The sequence below is a fragment of the Cheilinus undulatus genome, linkage group 17 (genome assembly GCF_018320785.1).
Source record: "Cheilinus undulatus linkage group 17, ASM1832078v1, whole genome shotgun sequence".
Classification (NCBI taxonomy): Eukaryota; Metazoa; Chordata; class Actinopteri; order Labriformes; family Labridae; genus Cheilinus; species Cheilinus undulatus.
Window position 1 is genome coordinate 13,718,152 of NC_054881.1, and position 11,920 is coordinate 13,730,071.

At 38.7% G+C, this 11,920-nt stretch overlaps 1 protein-coding gene across 1 annotated transcript in view; it reads right to left on the bottom strand.

Annotated features, from left to right (window-relative positions):
- Positions 1–11,231, bottom strand: part of rgs3a (regulator of G protein signaling 3a) — a 299,175-nt gene extending 287,944 nt beyond the window's left edge. Inside the window, exon 1 of the mRNA XM_041810282.1 lies at positions 11,153–11,231. Within this exon, the coding sequence (XP_041666216.1) occupies positions 11,153–11,231 (79 nt within the window). The remainder of the gene's footprint in view (positions 1–11,152) is intronic.
- Positions 11,232–11,920: the final 689 nt, after the last annotated feature.

The window sequence follows — 11,920 nt, forward strand, 5'->3', positions numbered from 1 at the left end:
TTGATCTGGGTTTGTTTCACAGACTTTCTGGCTTTTAGCAATATTTTTTAAAGCACTTTTGTTGAATAATATATATTTTATTTACAAAACAGTCAACATTTATTCTCCCAATTCCATGGCTTGGATTTAGGAGTATTCTGATGTTTTGCCCTGAATAGTTTCCTTCTCCTCAAGCTCTGTAACTCTTTAGTTCCTTTGTCTTTTAAAAGCCCTGTAAAGCCAACCTTAAATCCACCTCAGGCACAACTTACACAAACATGTGACCTTATGATGGTGCCTGAAGAACAGTTAAGTAACAACAACTTGTCTTGAGGGAGCTTCAATTCCTGGACCAAATCCATCACAACAGTGGACGAAATATGTCATTCAAAACCATAAAGGTCAACGTCATGTTATAGGGGAAAAATCTGAGACAAGCAGTGTAAGAGAGTGTAACTCTGTTAGCAAATAATATACACCAAAAAGCATCAGATTAATATATTTTATATCACATGGACACCCTATTATTGTCAGACCATGTACTGACTGTGACTCCAGTCCTTACAGAAAAACATTTTAGACCTGTTGTCCTACGAAGTCACAGCAATAAAGTTTATTTCTTGTCTTACTTAAAGAAAGTACTTTTGAAGACTGCTGCACTAAAATGCTGCCCTCCTGGATAATTCACCAGCACTAATGGATGGCAACCCAATCTACTGCAGTCAGAGAGATTTCATTAAGGGTGAAAGTTAAGCTACCAGAGGAACTTCAGTGAGAGACACCACCTTCTTGTTGTAAGCCGCTGTCAGCCAATCAAGTCACAGATTTGATCCATCATGTTTCCAACAGAGTGGTAGTGCAACCTTGACCAGGATGAGTCATATTTGTATAATAAAATACATTAAGGAAAACTTTGGCAAAACAGCAGTGTAAGTGGGTCTGCTTCAACAGGAGAGATGGAACAATAATTTAGTACCAGCATCGCCTGTTTCTGTTCCTCTGCTGAGCATGTGATTGTCAGTGAACCGTTTCGTAACAGCACACGAAAAATGTTCGTGAGAGATGGGGTGAAGACAGATTTTTAACAGGCAGCATTGTTTTCTCAAAGGCTTACAAAATGACAAGAGATACAATAAAATTCCATCCAAGCGAGGCTGAGGTACAGCATGTGAGAGGACAGAACAGTGGATGGAAATTGGGTTTGCTGTGATCCTCATATATATCCTTTTACCTCAAAATTCTGATCAGTTCATCCTAGGGTGCATGAGGATTTAGTGCCAAATTAATTCTGAAGCAAAGATGGGTTGTTTTTTTCACTGGGTAATGGTACGTCACAGAGAGGTTGATGTTTTTGGATAAGAACCAAGCAACAACCTGCAATATTAAAGAAAACAATATAAGAATGAAAAAAACATTAAACTTCATGCTGGCTATGAAAGCCAAGGAATCTTCATTAAACCCCCTTTATAAGAAATCTCTTTGACAGCAAAGGTAAACATGTTCAGTCTGTTTCAGAAGCTGTTTTTGTCTCAACAGCTCTTTTGTGTTTGTAGAAGCAGTGTGGAGGTTGCTTTTTTACATAACTCATTCATTATAATTATATCAAGGCTACAAGTTTTGCATAAATTTGGCACAGTTGCATCATGGCTGAGTTGTTTTACAGATGGATGTTGTAGCTGTTTGCCAGGATGCTTAAGATCCGTCTCAACTCTTTTTCTGTTTCTAGAAAAAGAAACAAAAGTTAATATTTAAATCATATAATGGTACCGATAGTTGTAATGAAAAAAAATTATGTTATTAAAAGCAAAAGAGTATCACATTTGTGAAAAAGACTGGTTCAGTTTCATTTATTGCTTTTCATGAATATTAAATTACTATTTTCCCCCCTCACTTGATAAAATATTGTTGAAGACATCATCCCAGATCATCCTTCTGATATACAGCAAGAGAAGACAGGGAGTCATGGCCATTTTAGACACTGTAAATATCACAGAATTAAACTATTTTATTCAAAATGATGTTTCTCACACCCTCTGCATCACCACCAAATATACGGAGAGTTGAAGGCAGGTTATTCAGAGGTAAAGAGAAAGTCACAGAATGAATAACATCACAACACTAAAGTTAGCTTTCAAAGTTAGCTTCGTAGAAAGCTAACAGGTTTGCTGTCCAACCACGTGAGCTTCCAGCCAATAAAAATGTGAGATATCATCACAGCCAGTCATTATGTGCTACATCATCAGAAGGGCAGGCCCCGTACAGATCTGTCAGCTTGGACACATCTGGTACCTGCACCGGACCAAGACCACCTCTTTTGGTCTGACAAAGCATCAGCTCTTTGGACCAGACCACAGTCCAAGGGCAGTTTCACACTTAATGTTCTGGTTCAGATCAAACTGAAACATCCGTAGCAAAAGACACAGGCATGTGAAAGACCCTTAAATCACTATCGTTGTAACTTTGTTTGTAACTGCACTCAGACCAATGTTTGAACACTTGGCCATAAACATCTGAGATATGACTGTATGAATTTCACTTAACCTTAATTAAGTTACCCCTAATGAAATCAGGGGAGAGCTGAGCAAAAGTGGCAGCAAAACACAGTTTTAAGAACAAAATAAGTCAGGCTCATACACTATACATTAAAGTCAAAGCGAATGCAATGTTTCCCACTCATAAAAGATACCGTAGTTGTTTAAATCTGCATATAATTATCATCTCTGCAACTGGAAGACATCCACTAGCACTTCCTTCCAGTAAATGCACTGGTTAATGAGCTATTTATCCTGTTTGTTTTCAGCTCTTTTTCTGCAGCTTCTTGCAGCTAGCATTATCTTGTACTCCTGCTCTTATGGATGAAGGTACCTTATCACACATGCAGCTCAGCTGCTTTGATTATGGAACAAGGCGAGTGATATACCTGCGCATGATTATACAATCTACTGCTAATAAATGCTTCTGAAAGCACCAAAACAACAGAAAAATAAAATCAATGTAGAAAATCAGGCAGGGTGGGGCGGCTAACCCTTCTGCTCAAATGTCATTCCATAGGAAACACCTGGATGTTTCTGTAAAATTCAAAGATGCTACCTCCAACTGTTTCTGAGATAGTGTATTCACAGGAACAGGCAGAGGGACAGACAGATGCCAAATCCTGAAACATAATTCCTCTAGCCACAGCGGTCACCACACATAGCCATAGTACACTTCTCACACACTGGCCGACTCAGCTAACTGTATGACTTAGTGTGCTTTAGCTCATGGCAAAATTGTCCGGGTGAAGTACTTTAAGGTCAAAGGAAATCAAACCTTTGGTGCATGGGAAGTGTTAACATTACAGAGTGAAAGAGAGAGAGAGAGAAAGTAATTAAAGCAATGCAGCGTAATAAATGAAACTTTTTATGGCAGCAGTAAAAATTAATGAGATCCCTTGACAACAAAAGTATTCGGTACTTTTGGAGCACAGGTTGTAATAAAAGGTTGATATCTAGACAGGACCCAATCGAAACGACAAATTCAACTATTGTGCTTGAGTAAATATTTAATACTCTGAATGTATAAAATGAAGAGGCTCAGTTTCATTTTCATGTGTTTGCTTTTGAGTCACATTTCTAATGACCAAGCTACAAGTGTACAGAAATTCAGTGACAACTTTCCTTTTAATTCATTTTTTGCTACAGAAATTCAGTGACAACTTTCCTTGTAATTCATTTTTTGCTACAGAAATTCAGTGACAACTTTCCTTGTGTAATTCATTTTTTGCTACACCTTCCAAACTCACAATTTACAACCACAGCTGGGCTCCAGTTTGGGAAAAAAAAACTTTAAAATGTTGTAGCTACTTTTTCCCTGCAAAAATGCCACGCTTCTATTCGTCAGATGTCAAAGATGAACTTTAACATTTATTTGTTATTTTTTCTAGTTCCAAACATAACAGCAGCATCCACTTTGCAGATTCTGTCACATAAAAAAATGTTTGAAATGCTGTCCTACTTTGTTATTGTAACAGCAGCCCTGTCACCATGCTGTCACTCAGAATGATGCTGCGCTGCCATGTAGCTCTGAGGCTTCAGTCCTGATTCAAGGCAGATAACAACCCAGGGCCATAACTAAAGAAAAGGACACCAAGGTCAGGTCATCTTTTTTCATAAGGTGTGCTTTTACCACTCCAGAAATACACAAAGAAAACTCAGGAAGGAGTAAAGAATGCCACCCCAAAATATGTCTTCTATTTAATGACAAAAAAAAGAAGAGAAGGTCATACCAGGGTTTTGAATGTTTTTTCCTTTTCCTCTACCTCCCACTTCTTCTCATCCTGCTTTAAAAGACTGTGCTGCCTATTTGTCACATTTACATCTGAAAACCCTGTGCCCCACCAGCACCCAATAAGGGCCATACAGGGGACACTGTTGGTCTTTATGTGACAGTTAAAGCAGCAATTATCGGCAATAAGGAGCCCGGAAAGAGACTGCAGTTAATCAGTGTTCTGTAACGAAGACGTTTTAGAAAGTTGGGAAACTGCTGTGCATATGGGATTTAAAGTTTTCAACTGGGGCGGTTGCCAATTCATCCTATTTGATCCACGAGGGAACAAAAGAGCAGATTTGATGGGCACCACACAAGGTGAATTTCTTTTAATGGTCTTGCTTGTTATAAAACTTCCTGTGCCTCATCTTCTCCTGTGTAAGCTGCCAAAAGCAGTGGCATGGATCTCTGATCTCAGGACTAGATTAAATTTATTGTGTTCATTATATTCTCAGAGGAAGACACCATTATGTCAGATGCCAATACGCTGAACAGAACAGTATTATTTGATAGCTGCAAAGAAAAAAGGTCTGCAGGGAATCAGTCTCTGGAAGACCCCACATTTCATATATCTAAAAGGCCTTAGCTTGTGTTTAATATTTAATCATCGGAAATGCTCAGTGCACTTTAATCATGACGACAAGGAGCTTCCATCAATTACACACAATTATTGGCAGGTGTGTCCATCCTGAGGTTAGGGAGAGAGATAAAAGACACATGGATACAAATGTGGTCAATTCAGCTTGAAAAAGTATATCTATAAATCCACATGTTAAAACTCCAGTAAGGTGTATGTCTATTTTGATGCCCCTATGGACCAATAAGAACATTTTAACCCTTTGCTATTTACTCTTGTGTATGTGTGAAACATGTTTTTACTAGGGGTAAAAAGGATCAGCCTGGCTGAATACTGGGGCCAATGTTTGCCATTTCACCAATAACCCCTATGGCAATTTTACTGATTAAAAATAAAACAAATCATTAATTAAAAGTGCATTATTGTGCTCCACTGTGACATGATGTCTTCTCCATGAGCTTAGTATTCATTCTCCACATTCTCATTTAATATAGGGCTGGGATTTCCAAAAGCTTCACAATGCAGAGCCTGCACTATGATAGGTATGGTGATACATGCTGATTAGAGATAATGAACATGTCCTGCAACGGGTTCACTCCAGTTCTTTGCCATAGAGAATAGCAGCAAGGGGATAGTTTTAAGCAGTGGTTCCTAAATGGTGTGGCAAGTGTGCATTGGGAATTTGTATGACTATACATTACCTCTAATATTATACAACAACTAGAGACAATGGAACATGTGTTTGCATTGATTTTTTTGATACTATCAAAGATTAGAATAATCAGTGTGACAACTGCATCGTTCTAAACACACATCATACAATTTATATTCATATTTCAGTCTGTTGTAAACTGTTTTAAAGTACTTTCAAAATAATCTAAATGTTTTTATTATTACTGTAATTGTAGCAATGGGTGCATAATTTAAGGAGGTGGTAAACTATTAAAACGAAAAGTCTGATTTGAAGAGTATTAAAATGTACAGTTTGAGTCAGAGCTAGATAAGACAAACTGTACGTAAGCATTGATAGCCTGTTAAGAAAAAAGAAAAGTTAGTTTAAACATTTCCTAATAGACCTGAATTGCTTTGCAATCATGACTTTCAGATGTATAAAGGACATATTTTCTGTGCATGTATTTTTATTTTATTTTTTTTCAAAATTAAACAAAAATGTGTAAAATCTCATCATGTCTCATTCTTGTGAGCCTAAATCTGATTACCTGTGTTGGGGGGGAGGGCATGACGAGGGCCACTGTCTTTTTCTTGTACTACAGAAGCCATCATTCTTAACGACACTAAGACGGAGCAGGTCTTAGTAGTACTGACTGTGTATTTATGGTAGCAGGAGTAAAAACCAGCGGTAGCTTCAACAGGCTTGTTTTATGTTGGCTGCTGGCTGCAGTGTTATCGCTATGATATCTTGCTCTCAGATTCGTTGCGTTGTCTGAGTATTTCCCTCTGGTGTGGCATAGCCTGCAAACAACTTGACTCCTGTCTAAGTTTGTACTGTTTTAGTGTTTCTGGGGCCAAAATAAGTCCACATATCTGCTATGAATGCTACAGAAGCCGCTCTGCTTAGTAGGCAATAGTGATCGACTCACTCAGACCCATAGACTGTAGAAAGAACTGGATAAAACCCTGTGTGACGTCAGCCGTTTGCTTACAATAGGCGGACTCAAACAGCTCTTGAGACAAGTTTGGTTTTTTGAACCAGGCTGTAAACCAATTTATTTTTAATGTAAAAACCGGCTGTTTAATAGGTGTCCAGACAGGACTTCCAGTGTTCCTGCAGCCAGCCTCAAGTGGACAATCGCTATATTGCAATTTTTTGCACTTCCACATAGGCTTCATTTTTCAGGACCAGAGGTTGCCACTTGCTCAGACCTGAAGGCGTGATCTCGTTGTCTAACCAGAAGAGAAGAGGAAAGAATCAAATGCCTGCTGCCAGCTAGCGGTGTCTGCCGCCAACTGGCAGTCAGGGGTTAAAATTATAACATAAAACTATAGCAACAAAAAGTAAATTATTGTAATATATTTTATATATATATATATATATATATATACATATATATATATTATATCGATACAGTAACGCACTACAAAATATTGCAACATTTATGTGTATCAATATTTTCTAACACCCCTACCTCCTACAGAGCTTTAATGTCAGTCTAGCAAAGGTCAACAACTGGAATAGTTTGAAAACTTGAAAATATGAGAATTGAAAACATAGTGAGATAAAACTTATCAAAGACAAAGAAAGAAAAGACATTCTGGTTATGAAAACAGTCTCAAATTGCATACTATCAAGCATTCGTCTTTTTTCTCACACATACAACCAGCCATATAGCGTCCCAGCTTCCTTATGTCTCTTCCTAACAATGGCATTTCTTCAGCCTGAGTCAGTGGTGCTGTAATCACTGATAGATTTTTAGTGTGACTGCACGCAGGGTAGCAAAAGTCATAAACACAGAGGAAACAACTTGAGCCAATAGTTATGCATCAAAGCTTGTTGCCCCAGGATTAAACTTGACTATTTTCAGTTTGTTTATACAAGCACAGTTTTTTTGGGGGGGTTGTGTCTTTTTGGTTGTTTTTCTGTGTGTTTATTTGGTTTAATGGCAATAATAATAAGTGGAAAAGGTGCGCAAAAGTTGCTAGTGCCTGTACACATACAGTACCTCAGTAAAGTCACTGCCACAGTAAAATGTAAAGAACTGCAGGAGGGATTTGTAGAAGTGAAATATATACAGTAGATAAGCTACAGGTACCAAGGGAAATGAAAACATCAGGTCCCGACCCAGTTGGGGGCTTTGAATCAGTCTTGGGCAGAGAAAATCTTTTCCTGAGGGTGACAGAAGAATTTAAACTTCTGGAAGAAGTCGAGCTCAGGGCAAAAGTTTGACCCAGTTCTGAAAGGGCACGCTATCAGAATGAACTCAGTGAGCACAAAAGTGGGAAGATCATCCAGAACGTAACATTACAGATTAAAAAGATTTAATTTGACTGTTTTGGATTGCATGCCAGATGGGAGGGATCCTGAGCATTGGTTGACAGGGCCACCAAAATCACTCAAATTTATCTACAGCAAAACACTTAGGCTGAACATTTGATGATTGAAGGGTTAAATATAAAACTGTTAGACCAATATGAAAGTAAAGAAGGGTGTTCAAGCCTTTTTTTGGAATAAAGCCCAGAGGGGGTTTTCATGCACCACGGTTCAAACCTAATTTAATCCAGCAACAACATAAACACCTCTCATAAGCTGTCTTAGGCTACTTGGGGGGCTTCATAAACCCTGGATGAAACAAAGTGATTGTGTAGCTTCATTTGCTTAATGTCATCCATACATTATCCACATCGCTTATCCTGTTTGATCATGGGGGGTTTGGAGCTGATCCCAGCTGTCACTGGGTGAGAGGGGCGGGTACACCCTGGACTGATCACTGGTCAACCAAAGGGCTGATATATTGAGACAGACAACTAGGCACGCTAGCGCTCTCACCCACAAGCCATTAAGAGTCACAAATTAACCTAACAAGCATGTCTTTAGAGTGTGAGGGGAAGCTGGAAGACCTAGAGCCTTTCTCAAACTGCTTCCTCTTCACTCTGCCTCCAGTACAGCATAAACTCTGTACCAGAGTGAGAGTCAATGTACTGGAGTAACCTCTTTCCATAACCTCCTTCCATTAAGGTAGAGGGTTTAAACCGAGAAGCAGGCTTTGGGACAATCTTCCATCACTGCCACAGAAATTTGAACTTTATGTTAGGCGGACTCATTAAAATCACTCCACAGTAGGAGAAAAAATACATCTTAAACATATCATAATTTTAGTGTGGCGACTCTTCCATGAGTTCCTGCAAATGGAGAGGGAAGTGCAGGAGAGGGTGGGAGCAGTTTGAGAAAGGCCCCCAGTGAGAATAGAGAGAACAGTACTAACCACTGCACCACCATGCAGTCTTACTTAATCTAATTCTTTTTAATGCTCTTAATACTCTAAATGTTCTGGGGTTTCTTTGCTCTGTAAAGCCCTTTAAATTGATGTATGCAAGACTGGAGCTATAAAAGTAAACTAGTATTGCCTTAACTTTTTTACAAAAATATCACACATTTGATTTTCTTGTAAGTCTTGAATCTGGTCGTATGCAAACTGTGTTTTGCAGTGACATCATTGTCATCCACAACCAATGGGAGCCGGTGTTTGTGTAAGCACATTAAATCACGTCATTCTTCAAAAAATGTTTGCGAACGTAGATCAGTCTGGAGCCGCTGAATGTCCACTCAAGAGATTGAAAAACTGTTCTGATCAGAGCTGCAGTCAGATCTCCGCACCTGTGTGTTTGTGTGCCTTGTCTGTGAATTTATTCCAGGCTGACACGACAGGTGCGGCAAACTGTCACAGAAATTTTCAAAGTAAAAGCTCGATCAGTTTGTTCCTGTGGTGAGACTACCCATGTTTTTTCATACAGTACTTTTATTCTGAAGTGTTTCTTAAATAGTTCAGCGGTTATTGCGGTAACATACCAAGTTGCTTCAGTGTTTAACTTTCCTTTTGCTTCTACTTGATGTAAATGGCGATCTCCATCTCCTTCTACATCTTTTTCTCTGCCCAAAGATTGTTGTTGGGTATTTCCACCAGATGCATGATGGGAAAAAATCTCAAAAGGAATCATATTCAGGTCTTGTAGTTAGTGACCACCATTCTTTGCAAAATCTTGGTTTGAGACTAAAAACTCCAAGGCTTGCTGACAAACTGTCTTCAGATGTGAGAGGGTCTCAGGTGTCAGTCTTTTTAGAGTCTTTTGAGTTTTAGCAGTCTACTGATGTAAGGCCAGCGTTAGTTGAACAGATGACTGAAGAGCAGGGTTCCTACACACTTTTAAGAATCAAATTTAAGACTTTTTAAGAGTTTTAATACCTAAAGTGAGAAAATTTAACACAATGTTTTGTGCAGCAAATGGTCAAAAACAAAAGCAATCTGAGTTTTCTTGATACACCAGGTAAAGCTGAGTTCTCTGAACTGTAAATAAAATGTCATCTACATAAGACAAATATTTTTTTGGTCATAAATCTCCAAATTTTATTGATGATTTTTAGCACATGAAATGCCTCTATTCTATCAATATGACCAACAGTGATGTTTATCACAACAAGTATATGCAAAAAAGAACTATCAAAATTGAATTAATTGTATTTAATTTAGCTAGATGATGATGAAGACATGTCTTCTCCATAGTGCCTCCTAAAGTTGAAGGCCTCTCCTAAGTAGAAATTAGGCCTTAAATTTTTCAAAAGTCCAACTTACGACTTTTTAGGACTTTTCATGGATCTGTTGTAACACTGGAAGAATGTCCTTTTTTAAAAAGTAAAAATATTGAATAAGACATATTCTCCTGGTTTTATTTCTATACACTGTGTGGAAATTAATCTTTCTCTTAGACCTTTAAAGTCAGCAACAGCTGGAACTTCCCCCGCAGAAACTGTTACGGCACACCCACACTGGCATCACAGCCTTCCCTTTCGCTGTTACTGCACCTCTGTATTACCTTCTGCATATTCATCAGTACTGGATAATGAATGAGGCTTTAGCCTCATAGTAAACAGTACCACTGCTCCCTCCTCCTCCTCCTACTTAATAATTGATTCAGGGTGCCACAGGATAAGGAGGGACAGTCTCATTACCAGACCAAACTACTTGTTGCTACATCTGAGCTGGCTTGTTGCTGTGAGAAATATGCTTCTCACATGAGAGCTGCTGCAGGATCGAGTGTCGGTGCAGGCATATGTAATGCAATCCTTTAACATGGATACATTCCTTTACTCTTATTAGGCCTGTACCATTACAGGAAAATATGCATTTACACTATTAAATTTACATTTATTGAATTTATCGACCAACAGCTAACCTTAGAGTTAGCTGAATACACCAAAATGGTTTGAAAGCACAGCCATTAAACTAAAGCATTCATTGTAAAATTGTAAGCATGCTGGAAGAGAAAGCATTGCTTGTGTATACAAAAAAAATTTCCTTTTTCATGATAAATCCAGGCCTTATGCAAAGTGTTTATTGCAAATGTGCTTACCTCCAAAACAATGACATTGCAATTAATTGCCTAGCTCTAGTGCTTATTATGATGGATTGAGACGGACAGACAATGTGCTCCTCCTGATGTTTTTGTTAATATAATGAGAACTATTTTCAAGCTATCATCAACTACTTTCTAAAACCAACAGTCTATTTTCCTCGGCATGAAGTGAGTCTAACAAAAAGTGAAAGGAATGAAGCTCACCATGGGTACTGAGGAGGAAGGACGATGTCTCGAGGGGGTTGGCAGGGGGCTTCCGCAGGAACACTCTGACACAGGTCATGTTGGAGAGAGCATGCTAGCTGCCGCAGCAGTGGAGAGGGTTTCAGTCACTCTAAAGGAAGAGAGGATAAGAAATTTGATGCTTGCTTGTGTGAGGATGTGTCTGTGTGTATTTGTGCAGGCAACACAGAGGAGATACTGCAGGTAGCACAAAGGAAAGAGATCAAAGAATGCTCCAAATGATGTGAAATGGTTAGATCTTTTTTTCCAGCAGTAGGATGTGACCCATTAGCATTGCCAGCAAAAACAAAAGGCTCACACTTCTTTGTTTTTCAAGCATCCTGTTGGATGTAGCAGCTGAGTCAAAGTAATTACTTTTTAACTGCATACAATAGATACTAAAAGACATCCTACATAATAACTCTGGAGACTCTATGAATCACTTTTCAATAAAAGCATGTTAAGGCTTGGCTAACGGCATTGTCCCTGACCTTAAGCACACTCTGAGCAGTGAAAATGAACAATAACCATCAATCCTGAGATACAGGATCCCACTGTACATTTTAATAAGGTCAGACTGAAAAACTCTTCAGTCCAGCAGGCCATTGTAAAATTGAAAAAGGAGAGCAATGTTGTCCCATTCTTGTCTAATGTAGGATTCTAGCTGCTCAACAGTCCTGGGTCTTGTTTGCTGTAGTTTTCGTTTTATGATGATGCCCCAGCTGTTTCCTATTGGTTAAAGGTCTGGAC